General features: G+C 39.3%; 1 protein-coding gene across 14 annotated transcripts in view; it reads left to right on the plus strand.

The window, feature by feature from the left end:
* The window catches only part of PTPRM (protein tyrosine phosphatase receptor type M), a 529398-nt gene that overhangs the window by 168087 nt on the left and 342802 nt on the right, over positions 1–18509 (plus strand). For all 14 annotated transcript variants that reach the window (XM_060775055.2, XM_060775057.2, XM_060775056.2 and 11 more), the window contains exon 3: positions 5553–5821. In XM_060775055.2, the coding sequence (XP_060631038.2) occupies positions 5553–5821 (269 nt within the window). The remainder of the gene's footprint in view (positions 1–5552; positions 5822–18509) is intronic.

The following is an 18509-nucleotide window of genomic DNA, read 5'->3' on the forward strand; positions in this document are numbered from 1 at the left end:
TTCTGAGATTGGAATGAAGTCAAGACTAGAAATGAGAAGGAAATATTTTCCCCATTTTTTTCCAAAGCCATTTTTTTTCTGGAAAATTTGAAAAGCTTGTAGAATATGTTCTTTTCCAGTATATCTGTGACATGGTATTCAAACTAAGACCTTAAAGAAAGATTTCTGAACTTTTTTATTTCTACACACTCCGCCCCCTCTCATTTTTCTGGGAAAAATGTTTTGAAAAGGGGAAAAAACTGTCCCCCCCCCATTTTTTCTGTTTTTTTCCAGGCCTTCCCATCTCTAGTCAAGAAAAAATGCACACAAAGTGAAGGTTTGTTTAGACACAACTGTTCCAAAGAGAATTGGAGTAAAGAACATACATTTTATTATAAGGAGTTGCAAATTATGAATTATTTAAGTATAAAACAAAGCAAGTCAGCTCTTTCCTTTCTCACTGAAAAGTAGAATAATATTGGGCCATGGATAGGAATGTGAAATTCTGTTTCCCTATTTGGGTGATTTTTTTTAAAATTATCTTATATATAATATTGTCTAAAATTGATTATCTTGGGGTTTTTGTGATCAATGGGTAGTTAGGTTTTTTTCTCCTTGTGTTTCAAAATCAAAATCCCTCTTATTTTCAATTTCAAACAACTAGTTAATTCCTCTGAGTAGTTCTCACTTTCACTGTTGGATCAGTGTAAACCATTGGATCAAAATGTTTAAATTCAGTAGAAATTTGAGAGATGTTATTTTGTTGTCCAAAGTAGAGTGCTCAATCTGTTCTTAAGAAATTGAAACTTAAAAACAATTTTATTCATGTTGCTTTTGTGTGGCTTTGGGCAAATTATTATACCTCTATAGAGATTTTCTCTCTAGACTATGGAAAATGAGGGGGTAGCCCATAAGGGTCCGAGAATCCCACCTACTCCTAGACAGTCAGTTGCCGGTGAAGTAGGGCAGGGGGATGATTGCACCAATTAATTTATCCTTTATAGAATTAAGCTGGCAGACTACTCTTTATTTCTTTTCTAATAATAATGAGAACTATTAGATGAAAAGAAATCTTCGTATCATTCCTCTCATCAGTGCCTAGGTTAGTTTCTTGCCTTTCATTTTAATAAGCGAACATTGTGCGATTTTTTAAAGTTTTAAGATTGTAGACTTAGACTGGAACCGTATTGTTGGAAAGAAAGAAGAAAGCAAATTGTTGAAGTGGATAAGGGTTTTTTGTAATTTGAAATGATAGTTGGAGGATTGGGTGATTTTGTAGCACCTGATAATGAACTGAAGGGGACTGGTTTGTTGTGAGAGATCAGAATTGTTTTGACTAGGGGGACTATCTCAATCAAAATACCAAGAGAGGCTTAATATTGGGCTGTTTCATTACTACGTTGTTGCAAAGGAGGCAAGGAGGAGACAGATATATCAACTTTTAGTGTATGAAGGCCTTGTTCAACAGAAGACTGCTAAAATGCGACCTTGACAAGATGAAATTGCAAGGTATGACGAGATATTAGGGGAACAGAATTTGATTAAAAGTGACTTTAAGAGCTTTAGATTTAATTTTAGGTTGAGATTTGGTCTAATGGAATAGCTGGATGGAATGAGGGGTGAGAACTGAAGGAAGCCATGGGATGTGGCATGGAAGATCAAGGCAGGGAAGTCGATTGGAATGTAGAAGAGTGTGAAGAGGTAATTACAGATAGGGCTTTATGCCAGGAGATTTTAGAGCCCCAAGGTTTATGAGAATGCCAGGGATATCCCAAGATATTCGAGCCCTGGACATAATTCTGGAGTAGTCAGGATAGAATGTCAGAAGCATCAGAATCAACATAGAATGGACAAGTGATATCGAATGTGAAGAGGGACATTATATGGGAATGGGTTTGGAGGGACAACAGAATTTTTGTCATTAAATACCGTATGCCCCCTCCACCTATTTGTATGCAATGGGGAGGAAGATTGATGCTAAATTTGTGCATCTGCAAATGTATATTTAAAAAAACATCATGGTTAAATGTAAGTACAAAGTGTAAAGCAAAGGTTTTTGTCATTTTGTGCCTTCAGGTCATTTCAGATCTATGGAGATCCCAAGACAAACATGCATAAGGATTTCTTGGGAATATTTGTTCTTCTCTGACTAAGAGAATATGACTTCCCTAAGTATACTCAGTGGGTTTCATGTCCAAGCAGGGATTCAAATCCTGGTCTCCAAAGTCTAGTCCAGTTCTCAAACTGTTACACCATGATAACTTCTGCAAAGAAAAACTACCTGGCTTTTCTGGATTTAAGATATTAATATGGGTCTTATCACTTGATTAGCTTAAAGTGTTAGAGTTTATTCAAATATCGCAAAAATGTTTACATTAAAATAAAGCAAAACATATGAATGATAGTGCTTTCATTATATAGAAAAATAATTTAGGAGGATTTATCAGATTGGTTGGACAGGGAAGTGTTTCCAAGCATTAAGGGGAAAATATTAACTTTTCTATATGGATGATTGAGAGATACAATTGATGTTATAACAGATGGATGTTAAATAGGTAGTGTGATTATTTTAATAGAAGCATCTTTGGATATGAGGAGTTATAGTTTGTTTAATGTAAACGGGGGGGAGAGATTAGAAACAGAAATAGTTGATAATAATTGCTGATATCTACATATACACATTAACTATTTATGGGTGTTTTGTAGGGAATATAATTACAAAGGTAGAAGACTTGATTGCAATTATTAATAACTATACTCTATATTTAGGAGGTGAGGATTTCTTGAATTAATGAGGTACTTATGGATCTTATAGTTTAGGTCAGGGGTCCTCAACCTAAGGCCCGGGGGCCGAATACGGCCCTCCAAGGTAATTTACCCGGCCCTCGTTCAGGGTCAATCTAAGTCTGAAACGACTTGAAAGCACACAACAACAAGAATCCTATCTAATCAGCCAAAAGTAGGCCCACACTTTCCATTGAAATACTATTAAGTTTATATTTGTTAAAATTGTTCTTCATGTTAATTATTGTATTGTTTTTAAGTGGGTTTGTTTTGCACTACAAATAAGATATGTGCAGTGTGCATAGGAATTCTTTCTTTTTTTTCCAAATTATAATCCGGCCGTCCAACAGTTTGAGGGACTGTGACCTGGCCCTCTGTTTTAAAAGTTTGAGGACTCCTGGTTTAGGTAAAGGTAGTCCCCTGACACTGAGTCCAGTCATGTCTGACTGTGTGGTGTGGTGCTCATCTCCATTTCTAAGCCGAAGAGCCAGTGTTGTCCGTAGACACCTCCAATGTCACGTGGCCGGCATGACTGCATGGAGCGCCGTTACCTTCCCGCCGGAGCGGTACCTATTGATCTACTCATATTTGCATGTTTTCGAACTGCTAGGTTAGCAGAAGCTAGGGCTGACAGCGGAATCGAACCTGCGACCTTTCGATCAACAAGCTCTGCAGCTCAGTGCTTTAACCCACTGCATCACCGGGGTTTACTTAAACATAATACCATAATCCCTGAAGTGAAGATTTGAAGTCACTCGTATCTGTTTTCTTACTTGTTCTTTTTCTACTAGTATATTTCTTTCTCTCTTTTCCCCATTTTTATTCTCTCTCTTTCTCTGTTCTTCCTTTCCACTGTATGTATTGTGGCATTTTATATATCTGGGAAATGTTAAAATAAAATTATACATATGTGTATATACGTACTTTGCAAGCTTTCTATGATACTACTCTTTCTTTGACTGGGATGCCTATAGAAGATGAAGCAGGGAAAAGCCTGCCAACTGCAAAAGATGCTGTGGTTCCATGAGTCTTCCATGATGGATAGACTTTTGCCCTGATTATCACCCCTGCAGCTTGTTATAAATCTAATGGAACAATATTAAGATGTAAAATGCCTCTAAGGCCCAAAGTTTGGTGTGATGTCCCTATTCAAAATCTAATGAAGCAGATACATTCATTAGGTATCATAGCAGGAGATTCAAAGTGGCTGTAATAGTAAACACTGTGAAGAGGAAACGAACTTATGTACTGCAGAGAATTTCTGGTCCTGAGAGTCTCCTGTGGTGGATGGGATCTGATATAGTTTTCATCACACTGTTCATGCCAAAACAGGCTGCATAATTGCCTCTAACAGTGGTTTTTTGAGGATAACACTAAGTTGTTTCTAGCCAGAGAGCACAGAGACTTTCAAATCTCCCCTTTTAATGACTGTCAGTGGAGTTCCATGGCCAAGAGAGAGAACTATGCTTACTATATAATGGCATGGGAATAAGTTTTGGTATTTTCTATTTCTACCTCTTTACTTATTCTGTGCTGCATTTTCCCTACTGCATTACCTCCACCATTTTCATCAGGATGAGCTTTGTGTTCCTTTTGGGTGAAAGTCAAATCTAAAAAGAGTTGAGTAGTCCTGCCTTTTTTCTGTCCTTCTCCATACAATGACCCCATCATTTCCTTGTTGTTATTTTTTGCTCCATGTACAACCAAAATGCCAATTTTATTGTTTTTAAGCCTGAGCTTAAGTAGATGACTAGGGGTGGGATGAATAATAATAATAATAATAATAATAATAATAATAATCTTTTATTTATACCCTGCTAACATCTCCCGAAGGACTCGGTGTGGCTTACAAGAGGCCAAGGCCCAATACATCAGTAAAACAACAGCATAACAAATACAACAATACATAAACTCATAAAACAAAGCAATAAACATTAAAACAATAGCAATAGACATTAGACAATAACACCACTATGCATTTAAAAACTAAGGCAGGGCCAAATGTAATGATTAAAAATTTTTAAAATGCTGGACGTGACCAGGTGAAATGGATTGGTTTTTGGAGATAGGTGCGCTATGCAGACAATCTTAAATCTCTAGTAAAGTGCATTTGGGACATGATGCTTGGAGTTTCCTATTCTGGGAAGGCACACTGGAACAACCACGTCTTCAAGCTCTTCCTAAAGACTGCCAACGTTGGGGCTTGTCTGATGTCCTTGGGGAGAGAGTTCCAGAGTCAGGGGGCCACCACAGAGAAGGCCCTGTCCCTCGTCCCCACCAATCTCGCTTGCAACGCAGGTGGGATCGTGAGCAGGGCCTCTCCAGATGATCGAAGAGATCGTGTGGTTTCGTATACAGAGATGCGGTCACGCAGGTAGGCGGGTCCCAAACGGTTTAGGGCTTTGTAGGTATGCACCTGCACCTTAAATTGGGACCGGAAAATGAACGGCAGCCAATGGAGCTCCTTAAACTTATTGCCATGATCATTTCGAATGAGCCCTGCCATTCTAGAATTTGCTCAGCTTTAGATTCTGAGATCACTACATATTATATAACACAATTTGATTAATCTTCTACAGTTGCAGAACAGAAACTTTGTAAAACTTTATACAGCACTATAATAACTTGGTAGATGGCAACAAAATAGATTTGCAGGTGAGCTGTGCAAGTGTGGAACTTACATTGCCTGTTACTAGTAGTGAATAATTATAGCAGTTGTTGTTCAAAATCTTCTCTTCTAAATCCACTGACTGAACTTGTACTCTTCTATTTTGTTTTCTTTTCTGCAGGCTCTTTCATGTTGGTGAATACCTCTGGAAGGATTGGACAAAGAGCCCATCTTTTGCTACCACACCTTAAAGAAAATGATACCCATTGTATCGATTTCAACTTTTATGTTTCTAGCAAGAGTGGGTCCAGTCCTGGTGTATTAAATGTTTACGTGAAAGTCAACAATGGTCCACTTGGTAGCCCAGTGTGGAATATGTCTGGAGCTCCAATAGGAACTTGGAACAAAATTGAATTGGCAATCAGCACCTTTTGGCCAAACTTCTATCAGGTATTTTTGTTTTGTTCTGTTCTTTGTTTATTTGTATGGAGCAGGTTAAAAGAAACATTTGGTCTTTATCATTATCTTCTTTGAATGAAGTAATTTTCTTAGTTCTTTCTATTAATAACAATTATCTACTTAGTTCAGTTGTTAAATTGAGCAGTGTTTATTTCTTTCTGTATTTTTGACAGTAATGTGCAGACCTAAAGCTTCATTTTGAAGAGAATAAAAACATGTCAAAATAAAACAACAGCAAAAGTTAAGCATCCCTTTAGCATAACATATCCTCATGAATGTAAGTGTCTGCAAGTGCCAACCAAGATAAACGCAAATTTTATGAAGATCTTGTTGAAAGCAACAGTCAATAGTTAGGTCAAAAAAAGCAAGGTAGAATTGGCTTGGTGGAAATCTACCATTGAAAAAAGACTATATCTTGAAAATCTGTATCAGAAATCAAATTCAGGAAATTCCATTATCAGGGAGATAAACTGCAGGAGTTACATCAGCCAACCAGACACAAAGAAGAATGGTAGAGAACCAAAGTTTTTTAATGTATGGGGATTGGACATAGGGTGAGAATTCAAATTAATTCAGTATCCCTAAAAGACTTGGACCAGGTGACTTCCTGCAGTTCCTGTCTTTAATAGTTGAGTCCATTGAGGGAGATGAAGAGGAAGAGTTAATGTGAAGTTTTAAACCTTGGAATCTCCAATATTCTGCCCTGATATGTTCTTTGTGCCTAAATGATTATGATGGAATGAGACAGATTGAATATACTACATGGCACTATTCGTAGTACATTGCAATTATTCAATAGGGATATAACAAATGCAGTTATTCAGAAGGGATATGAGAAAAGCATATGTCATATTTATTTAACTGGAATGGCAAACTATAATGGCAGATCATTAGGCATGCCAACCTAGTTTGAGTCAAAGATGCACCTAATACCTGGATGTCCAAAAGTAATTCCAACATACATTCTCTCCTATCTAAAATACACTGAATTCATATTTGAGGTCAACACTTCTAGATAAGACTTCAGTTTCTCTCTCTCCCCCCCCCCCCCCCATCCAATTCATCCCAAGTACCCATTCAGCATTTCAGTGGTGTCTTCAGAGTTTTAAGAAAGGAGGCTGAGGATCTGAGGGACCGAAAAAAAATTACAATACTTGTACTGCATATGAAATCTCCAGGGTATCCTCAGGCTTCCAGCTTCTTCCTTGTGAATGAGCAGGAGTGCCACATCAGCCCCCTCAACAACAGATGGAAGAAGCTAGCGGTAAAAATTAGGGAATTTGGAGGAGTTTGGACTTCCAGATAAGGCTCAATCATGATTTCCAAAAACCTATGTGGAACTCCCAGTGTTAAATAGAAGTGACATTACTGAGTGCAGAATCTGCCACATTTCTATAGATAACATTCTATATTTCACTTCTATATAAACAATTTCTGCTGAAGTGCTCCTCACAATTTATTACCTTTTGATCATACTTATTGTTTGCTTTCAGAATATTTGTTGTAGCTAATAATTATTTTGCTAAGCCATGTAAAACATAAGAGTAGCCTGCATGTTTAAAAAAAGCTATTTGTAGTTTAATTATTGTTCATTTAAATATAAGTTATCTAGCCATTTAGATAGTTAATCCCTTAACTACGGTAATACTTTCTCTATTTATTAATTTTATAGCTAATAGTATTTCTAATTATTCTCAACTGAAGATGCTCCTTACCAGCTAGAATTATTTATTAAACAAGAATTTAGTTGTGCACAAGTAAGTTTGTATGAAGGGTCATGTTCTAGACCAGGGGTCCCCAAAGTGCAGCCCAGGGGCCGGATGCGGCCCCCCAAGGGCATTTATCCGGCCCGCCGAGGAGGGGGCCTCTGTCTTAGTGAAATCAGTCCTGGCTCTGCTAACGCAGAGCTCCTTTCGTTCTTTCTGTCTCCCCCTCAAGCTCTCTCTCTTTCTCCCTGTTTCAGTCTCTCCCCCTTTCCCCTCTCTTTATCTTTCTCTTTATCCCTCCTCCTTTCTCTCTTTTCTCTTTCTCCCTCTTTTTTTCCTCTCCCTTTCTCCTCTTCTTCCCTTCTTCTTTCTCAGAGGAGGTGAAGGCGGTGCTCGGTGTGGAGCACTGCGGCGGCTGCCTGGAAGAGCGGAGGCAAGAGAATCCCTTGCCTCCACTCTTCCAGAAAAGACTCAGAGCTGCCAATAGGCAGCCCCGAAACCTCCCCTTACCATCCAGCCCTCCCTTCTTCCTTCCAACTCTACCTGAACGCTGGGCTCAAGGAGCCCCTGCAAAGCCCCTCCCCCCCAGTTAAACAGGAAGTGGGGAGAGTGGGGGCGGCAGAAATGCCAGGCTCCTGGAGGAAAGACGTCTCCTCAAAACCTTGGGTAACTTTTCTTCCCTTCTTTGTCCTCTGCTTCTCTTTGGCAAATCCAGGCTCCTGCTGTGAAAACAGCCTGTAGGTAGGCTGTTAGGAATTGTGGAAATTGAATTCCAAAACACAAGGAGGGCCCAAGTTGCCTGCTTTAAAAAACACCAATGATATTTAATTCTGTTGTAATGTTTCATATATTTGTAGATTTGAAATAGTATCGAAATGTAAACTGCTTTGCCCCTTCCACACAGCTGTATAAAATCCACACTGAACTGGTTTATATGGCAGTGTGGACTCTGGTAATGCAGTTCAAAGCAGATACTGTGGATTATCTGCCTTGATATTCTGGGTTATATGGCTGTTTGGAAGAGCCCTTTGAGGGTCCTTCAAGACAGGTCCTATATCCCAGGATCTGATCCTAGGTTTTCTCTTTATCCCAGGTTATCTGGCAGTGCAGACTTATATAATCCAGTTTAAAGAAGAAAACCTGGGATCAGATCCTGGGATATAGGGCCTGTCTGGAAAGGCCCACAGTCTCCTTGTGGAGACAAAAAGTGATGTATAAATAAACATAATAAACATAATAATAATAATAATAATAATAATAATAATAATAATAATAATAATAAAGTCCTCCTCTTCTGATCTCCTGCTTTGGTCAGAGCTTCTCACCTGGAATCACACTCTGAAACCAAATTGAAGAACAAAAATCTGTTCCTGGATTGAAAGTGTTATTTCCTGTTTAATTGTGTGGCCCTTACTTTGAATGTAGTTGTTCTCCTCCAGATACTTTGTATGTGTGGCTGCCACAAACTATGATGAATCTCAGTTCTTGTGGGTTTTTTCGGGCTATATGGCCATGTTCTAGAGGCATTTCTCCTGACGTTTCGCCTGCATCTATGGCAAGCATCATCAGAGGTCTGTTGGAATTAGGACAAATGGGTTATATATATCTGTGGAATGACTGGGGTGGGGCAAGGAGCTCTTCCCTGCTGCAATTAGGTGTGAGTGTTTGGCTAATCACCTTCATTAGCATTTGAAGGCCTGCTGGAACCTGGGAAAGCCTGTTGCTGGGAGGTGTTAATCTGTGCCTGGTTTCTTCCTCTCTGTTGTTTAGCTGTTATAATTTTAGAGTTTTTTAATACTGGGAGCCAGATTTTGTTCATTTTCATGGTCTCTTCCTTTCTGTTGAAATTGTCCACATGCTTGTGGATTTCAATGGCTTCTCTGTGTGGTCTGACATGGTGGTTGTTGGTGTGGTCCAGCATTTCTGTGTTTTCAAATAATATGCTGTGTCCAGGCTGGTTCATCAGGTGCTCTGCTATGGCTGACTTCTCTGGTTGAAGTAGTCTGCAGTGCCTTTCATGTTCCTTGATGCGTGTCTGGGCGCTGCGTTTGGTGGTCCCTATGTAGACTTGTCCACAGCTGCATGGTATACGGTAGACTCCTGCAGAGGTGAGAGGATCCCTCTTGTCCTTTGCTGAACGTAGCATTTGTTGGATTTTCTTGGTGGGTTTGTAGATAGTTTGTATGTTGTGTTTCCTCATCAGCTTCCCTATGCGGTCAGTGGTTCCCTTGATGTATGGCAGGAACACTTTTCCTCTGGGTGGATCATCATCTTTACTCTCGTGGTTTGTTCTTGGTCTTGCAGCTCTTCTGATGTCTGAGATGGAATATCCATTGGCCTGGAGAGCCCAGTTGAGGTGGTTCAGTTCATCTTGGAGGAGGTGGGGTTCGCAGATTCTTTTTGCACGGTCTGCCAAGGCTTTGATGGTGCTTCTTTTTTGACTTGGGTGATGGTTGGAGTTTTTATGTAGATATCTATCTGTGTGTGTGGGTTTTCTGTAGACGGTGTGACCCAATTGTTGATCTGGTTTGCGGATGACTAGGACATCTAGAAAAGGCAGTCTTCCTTCATTTTCTTTTTCCATGGTGAACTGGATGTTTGGGTGGATGCTGTTAAGATGGTCCAGGAACCTGTTGAGTTCTTCATCTCCATGGCTCCAAATGGTGAAGGTGTCATCCACATATCTGAACCATATCGTGGGCTTTTTGGTTGCTGTCTCCAGGGCTTGTTCTTCAAAGTGTTCCATGTAGAAGTTAGCTATGACTGGGCTGAGAGGGCTCCCCATAGCTACTCCATCTTTCTGTTCGTAGAATTCATTGTCCCACTGAAAGTAACTGGTGGTGAGGCAATGGTGAAACAGAGCCGTGATGTCTTCTGGGAACCTCTGGTTGATGAGTGCCATGGTGTCTGCTACCGGGACCATGGTAAATAGAGATACCACATCGAAGCTGATCAGTTTGTCGTTTGTATTTAGCTTGAGATTGCTGATTTTTTCTATGAAGTGGGCTGAGTCCTTGATGTAGTGTGTAGTGAGCCCAATATGGCTTTGTAACTGTGCAGCAAGAAATTTTGCTAGGTCGTATGTGGGGGATCCAATGGCACTCACGATGGGTCTGAGTGGGGTGGAGTCCTTATGGATTTTTGGGAGTCCATAAAGCCTGGGTGGATGGGCTTCCGATTTACATAGCTGCTGTCGTATGTCAAAGTTTATTGAGGAGTTCTTAATCAGGGTGTTGGTTTTCCTGGTTATTTTGGCAGTTGGGTCTTGCTTGAGTTTTTTGTATATAGTAGGGTCCAGGAGTTTTCTGATCTTCTCCTTGTATTGCTCCGTATGCATGATGACTGTGGCATTATTTTTAATAATGATGATGAATCTAATTGTCATGGGTGTTCTGTATGCCAAGTTTGGTTGAATCCCATTGTTGGGGAATTCAAAATGCTCTTTGATTGCAGGAGCGACTGCAACGTCCACATGTTTGAGTATATTTTAACCAAACCTTTCCAGTATTTTCTGTTGGTCATGGGAGTTTGGCTTATAGGCTGATCAGTAAACATGTTAATGGGTCCCCTGTTGTTATATTAAGACTGTTACTCTTGCTACGACATGCTTGAAGTCAAAATGTCATTTATTTGTAATTAGAAATAAATATTTCACAATATATAATTACATATTCTTTTTGTGATTAATCACAATGCTTTATGTTCAGTTTGTAACAATGAAAATATATCCTGCATATCAGATATTTACATTATGATTCATAACAGTAGCAAAATAAGGTATGTACAGTGTGCATAGGAATTTAATCATAGTTTTTTTTTTAAAAAAAAACCCTATAGTCCGGCCCTCCAGCGGTCTGAGGGATAGTGAACTGGCCCCCTGTTAAAAAAGTTTGAGGACCCCTGTTCTAGACTGTCCAACCAGAATGCATCATTACAAAAGAGGGTGGAGAATTGCATAACAGTTTCATGTACTAATTCATATATTCAAATTAAAAATAAGTATTGTAATTTAAATAGAAATGCTATACATTTCACCCTAAGAAGAAAGAGAAACCAGTAGGTTGCTCAGTTTGCTCTGACATTTCTTGGTGTTGAAGAACAATTTGAAGGGTCCTCTGTTTTCTGTTTTCAGAATTGTTTATCTTTAAATAAAGGTTTGTACTGGATAAATCTCAAAGAGGTGATACTTTGAAATAGAGGATTGTCTTTCAGATAGTAGGACTCCTTTCCTTTCCTACCACTGTCAGGCCATAGTCATCATTCTTATTTCAGATTATTTTATAGTGTGAAATGAGTCCAAAAAGTCTTTAAAATAAAATTCTATTTCTGCAAAAGAATCAGTTAGACAGCTCCACGGGTTGCTTGGTACCCCACTGAGTTCAGTCTGCTCAACGTCTTGTATTCTTAGCTCCATATACCCCACACTAGCAAGTTTGTATTATTTTGAAATAAACAACATACTCTCACTTCCAAAACCATTATGTTTTAGTTTACATGGAGGAAAGCAGGCTTCAGAAAAGTAGCCAGATAAATAACGCTTCTGCTTTGTAATCTGAAAAGTAAGACCGAAACCAAATTAAAGAGATATTGTGCAGGCAGTTCTCGAATTTCAAACATCTGAAATTATGAACAGCGATGAAACAACAACAGTGAGAGAAAATCTACCCCAGGAAGGGAAATTCACTCCTGTCAGAGTTATTGTGGCGAAGGGTGTCTCTATTGAAGGTTTATCCCCAATACTCATTTCCACGAAAACCCCAAATTTTCTAAAACCAATTGTTAAGGGACAGAAAGTGAGGTGATATTTTCTGTATAGGGGCACAGATAGCAAAACAAACGTGACAGAGGTGTTAACCCTTCCCTGTTCGATCTAAAACTATTTTTTTTGTTTGGAATTACACTTTAAAATGTGCCTGTTCTGACTTAGATACAAAATCAACTTAAGAACAAATGTACAGTATAGACTAATCTTTTAGGTAGTTTTGGGACTTCTTGCACATAGTTTTGCCTGTCTACTTTAATTGGCAAATGTCAGAGGTTGAGGGACCACACTGGGCCTCTGCAAAACCTTGGGGAACTGTGCTTTCCCATCATTTTCCATTGTATCCCCTAATCCTAAATGTTCTTAAATTATTAGCTTTCTCCTCTATTTTTAAAAATTATGGACAGTTTTAATCCCAGGAGAAACTTGAAAGCAAATTGAAAGTTGATAGAGAGTTGTGAGATGCATTTTCAGGAAAAAAATAAAATATATTATCTACCATATTTTATTGCATAATAGTCGCACATTCCCCCCATTTTGGGGGTGGAAGGGGGCACAACTATTATGTGCAGGCAAGCGAGGCCTATGCTGTGTATTTCATTGCACAAGGAAGTATACAGTCTTTGATCCAAATCACTATAGGTGCATCAAGAATGTATTATTTATTTATTTATTTATTTGGAAGTTTTCTACAGCGGCCTTCTCACCTCAACAAGGGACTCAGGTCGGTTTACAACATATATGCAAATACAATAATATATAAGTACAACAAAGTGCAACGTCGTTACAGATTAAAACAGTACAATACAATGTAAATCGTATTGTCAAATCCAGCTAAGTCTCCCAAGGTTGTTTTTTTTAATGCCACAACTGAATAGCTAAAATCAACCAGAAATCTCAGCCAAACCCTCCAATTTGTGCAAATACAGAATAAAATTATCTAACCCCCCCCCCCCCTCAAAAGGTCCATACCCCACTGAAATACTTGGATTGCCCTCTAATTCCCCTTCAAAATAGTGACAAGCAGTGGCACGGTATCACTTCCAATTGCCATTTTTGAAGAAGAAATTGAAGGAAAACAAGGTATGTGGGTTCTCTTAGGTGGGAATGCAGCCTATGAATGGGAGCGGTGGAAAATTGTCATCCTCTCTTTCTCCAAGCAGTCACTTACTACTGCTTTGGAGGGTCTCTGGTCATACTGCTGTAATGAAGTCAGCTAAGAGACACGTATAGCAGGTTCATGTTCTAAAATAGTGCCTTAGGAAGAGGTATATTGCCAACAGACATAAACAGAAGCTCGAGTCGTCATATCAATTAGATGCAGTCACCACTATGAAAATAGTGACTGAGATTCCATGAATAAAAATAGAGCAGAATATTGACTCCAACTGGTGAGAGATTTACTGTGGAGCAACACATGCCCTTGTCAAATGAACAGTTTCCGGATCCTTTGCCTTGAAAAATAATCCAGTTATAACCCGCTACAAACACGTTCATTATTACGTGATTCCAGTTTTCAGTTTTGTTGATCTTAAATCATTTTCACGTAGGTGAGCTAGTTAACATATTAACCTCCTAAATTCTTCTTTAGGAACTTTAGCGAAAATCTGAATGTGGGATATATGCAGAAATGTAACCATGCAGAGCTGCTGGGCAGAGAAGAGATTCAAGAGGATGCACATAGGATGACAAAGAATTGTGGCTTGTTTGGGGATTTTTAAATGGGATTACTTTCATGCTTGATTCACATAATTGTATTAACTCACCATATCGATATTGGTAAATTCATTCTGTGTTTCAAGTATATTTTATGAATTAAAGTGTGTGATTAGGTACAATTCACCTTTGGACAACAGGAATTGTAATTGCTTAGTCAAAACAAAGGCTGGAATTTACTAAGTGAGGTCATGTATTGAAAGCAAATCTATTTATTCCCTTTGTTCTATGGAGCTGACAAGTTATCTCTGCCAGCACATTTTCAGCAGTAAGCATTTAGGGTGGCAAGCAACCCCCCCCCCCCACTCTTTGTTCTCATAGAGAAGGGGGAAGTGGTAAGAATGAAAAGCTAATTTTGCTCTTCACTGAAGCAGGGAGGATCAGGGACAGTGCAATGTTAAACCGCTTCCCTGTTTCCTGTTTGGCAGGCATTGAGGGATAGTCTGATGTAAAACATCTCTCAGGCAGACATCCAGCATGGCTTTTCATGAACAAATGAAATCTGTGTTTTTAACCAGTTGGTTCCAGACTGATAAGGCAGCAAAATAAAGTCTAAGGAATCAAAGGACTATCGTATTCGGTACAGCTTGCTGTGCAAGAATGTTATTTTGACTAATGTGCTTCATGTGTTGCATTCAAGATGTTGTGCCAGCTGTGATGAAATGTAAAGTTGACAGCTTAGAGTGAATGTTTTAACATTTTTAAAAGCTGGGAACTAATCCTGTGGAAAATGAAGGAAAAGGTGGACACTATTTTTGCACAAGCCACGTAACATTATAGGATTTCTTTCCTTTTTATTATCTTACATAATACTGATATTCACTCATATGTAGAAACATACTTTCTAGTAAACATAATAATGCACAGAGAACTGATTTTAGTGCTGCTGCTTTAGAAAAGTTTTAAACTCAGCCAGCCAGAAAATATATCTGTAGCCTAGTCTGTGCTGATGGAGCATAACATCTTGAACTTTGCCTTGGTCAAAGATTCCTGTCCCAACTCACAGAGACTGAAGACAGATTCTTATTTTTCAGAGTTGAAAAATGTGATAGAAGCATTCTGGTGTACATATCAATTTCCTTTGGCTCACTGTCACCCCATTCAAATAGATTTGATATGTTTTTGAAGCACAACAAAAAAAGCAATGAATATAGATTATGAACACGGATCTTGGATGAGTGGAATTATGCACTTTCTATGTTTTAATCTGTTTACTGTTTAATGTGTTTATTGACTAATTACTAATTGTTTTAATGGAGGGCGTATGTTAGTGTTTTTACTGTTGTTTTTACTGGTATTAAATTGTACCAGAGTTGTAAGCCACCTTGAGTCCCCTGAGGAGGAGAAAGGCAGGGTGCAAATAAGATAGATAGATAGATAGATAGATAGATAGATAGATAGATAGAGAGAAATGGTGACTGTTCGAAGCACCTGCTCATGACAAGTAATTGGGCTTGTGTTAGTCTACTTTCCAAGTTTCTATTACCTTTCTATCACAGTTTAGCATATTTTTGCTAGTAGACCTTCTGAACAGTGGCCTTTCTGTAATAAGTGAATTGGTTGGGCAGGTTTTTTTTTAGGCTAATGGCAGGATTATGTATAGCCCTTGTGGCTGCTAGAGGAAGAGTAGTCCTTGTATCTTTTCTGCCCAACAATAGTACTCATCAGTCTTAAAGTAGAGTGTCTGGAGTCAGACAACTCCAGTTTACTTTGGTTTATGTCCTAAGTCAAATAGAAATTTAAAGACTGATACCAGTACTTACAGTAGTCTTGGAAATGCCCAAAGGCCAGCACAAATCACAAATGACTATTGTGATATTATTGAATTCACTTTCTGGGACTTCTAGACAATTAACATAGGCAACTTCATATGCAATTTTTACAGCAATTAAACTGGGGGTGCAAACTCTTTGAGGATTCTCCGATATAAATCTGCCCAGACACAGGAATCTTCACAAATAACCTTCTGCCTCATTTACAAGGATTTTTGGGAAGAAAAATGAGGGCTTTTCATTATTTTTCCATCAGGAGACAAATGCTTTTCATTTTGGGCAGGGTTTTTGCAGCTGGCTTCAGCTGAGGTGGAAAGGGCTTTCATCTAGATGCATTTTGGTCCAGTGTTAGCCAGGAGTCTCAAGAAAGATGTCAATCTCTTTGTTGTTCTTTCGTTCAGTCGTCTCCGACTCTTCGTGACCTCATGGACCAGCCCATGCCAGAGCTCCCTGTCGGCTGTCACCACCCCCAGCTCCTCCAAGGTCAGTCCAGTCACTTCAAGGATGCCATCCATCCATCTTGCCCTTGGTCGGCCTGTCTTCCTTTTACCTTCCACTTTCCCCAGCATAATTGTCTTCTCTAGGCTTTGCTGTCTCCTCATGATGTGGCCAAAGTACTTCAACTTTGTCTCTAGTATCCTTCCCAGGGATCATGCTTGGTCTGACCTCTCTGCCACGACCGTCCTGTCTTGGGTGGCCCTTCACGGTTTCGCTCATGACATCATTGAGGTGCTCAAGCTCCAGCGCCACGACAAGGCGGTGATCCTTTGCTAGAGGTCAATCTCTAAAAGAGGGTAAAAAAAGAGTTATTCCCCTTTCCACAGTCTGTGAGTGACAGGGTGGTAGCAGGATCAAATAAGTAGGATTTTTCCTGATTTAAAAAGAAACAAAAAGGGACCTTCTGATAATAATAATAATAATAATAATAATAATAATAATAATAATACTTAATTTATATCCTGCCCCATTTCCCCATGGGGACTGGGGACTAAGGGTGGCTAGCAAACATAGAAAGGCAAATATTCAATGCCAAGAAAGGCAAACATTCTATTTTGATCAAACCTGTGCCCCAAGAAATAATACTGGACATATGAATAGAAGGCTGAGTAACAGATCTGAACCCTTTTATACTAAAACCCCATTGGGTTGTGGTACTAAACTTAACATAGTGATTCCCCACACCCACCCCTTTTAAAGCAAGCTATAAAATACCTTCTATATTTACGTAAAGGCTACTGGAAGCTTAACCATTTGACATCATTGTATTCTAGTCATTCTATGCTGGCTGCTGTTTATGCATTTGTGCCACTAATCTCAGATCATTGCTCAACGATTACTGGAAGCTGGAAGGAAATGCTTAGTGCCACTCTACTGTATTCTAGGGATTTTCCTTTTATTCCTAGACAATAGCTCTGAAGAATGCTAGGGACTTAAAATGAGTTGGGGGGGTGGGAAGCTGCTATTTCAAAATCCACATGCTAATTACTTCCCGTAATACAAAACAGTGGGATGATGATGTCCATCACTTCTGTTTTACCCATGTTCTTTCCCCTTCTCCGCATTGTATTTGCCTCTTTGTACAGGCATACAGTGAAACCTCTGAACTTGAATCTTACACATGTATTTAAGGAGTTAATCATTTGGAGGAAATAGTAGATCCCTCAAAAACTAGGAACTCAGTTGCTTCTTTATTCTTTGGATAAATAATAATATAATCAGTATTTTGCCAAGGGAAAGAGAATTACAGAATAAAAGGAGAGCTTTGATACTGACCAATATCCTACTTTTAGGTTGGCTGGCATAAAGCTTTACATGTGGAATTATGCATTAAAATTTCTGTGCAGTTCTTACACTGAAGAATGAAGTGATGCAACTGAATGCACACCCAAATACACAAGCAAATGCACAGCAAATGTTTATATGCATCCCCATCTGCATGCAAAAAGGCACCACATTCGCAATTACATTTTCATAATCTTGAACCAAACACAGCCCCCCCCCCCCACCAATAACTAAGTATTCGGCACACAACTATAGCTCATTTAGAAGTCAAATTTCTGTTGATGTCTAAAAAATGTGTTAAATTCCTATACAGAACTAAATATTCAACATTGAATAAGAATATTTAGTTCTGTATAGGAATTTAACACATTTTTTAGACATCAACAGAAATTTGACTTCTAAATGAGCTATAGTTGTGTGCCGAATACTTAGTTATTGGTGGGGGGGGGGGGCTGTGTTTGGCAACATTAAAAACTATCAGACAGTCCATCCCAGTTCAACAAAGTTCATTGGTTACAAAATATATTTTGCTTCTGTGACATATAATTTACCATACCTTGAACCGGTGTCTAGCTGCTGTGTCGGACTGGATGAGAGCTAACAAATTGAAGTTGAATCCAGACAAGACAGAGGTCCTACTGGTCAATCGTAAGGCCGAACAGGGTATAGGGTTACAGCCTGTGTTAGACGGGGTTACACTCCCCCTGAAGACGCAGGTTCGCAGCTTGGGAGTGATCCTGGACTCATCGCTGAGCCTGGAACCCCAGGTCTCAGCGGTGGCCGGGAGAGCTTTCGCACAATTAAAACTTGTGCGCCAGCTGCGCCCGTACCTTGGGAAGTCGGATTTGGCCACGGTGGTCCACGCTCTTGTCACATCCCGGCTGGATTACTGCAACGCACTCTACGTGGGGTTGCCCTTGAAGACTGCTCGGAAACTTCAA

Source organism: Anolis sagrei, chromosome 4 (genome assembly GCF_037176765.1).
Source record: "Anolis sagrei isolate rAnoSag1 chromosome 4, rAnoSag1.mat, whole genome shotgun sequence".
In the NCBI taxonomy this organism is placed as follows: Eukaryota; Metazoa; Chordata; class Lepidosauria; order Squamata; family Dactyloidae; genus Anolis; species Anolis sagrei.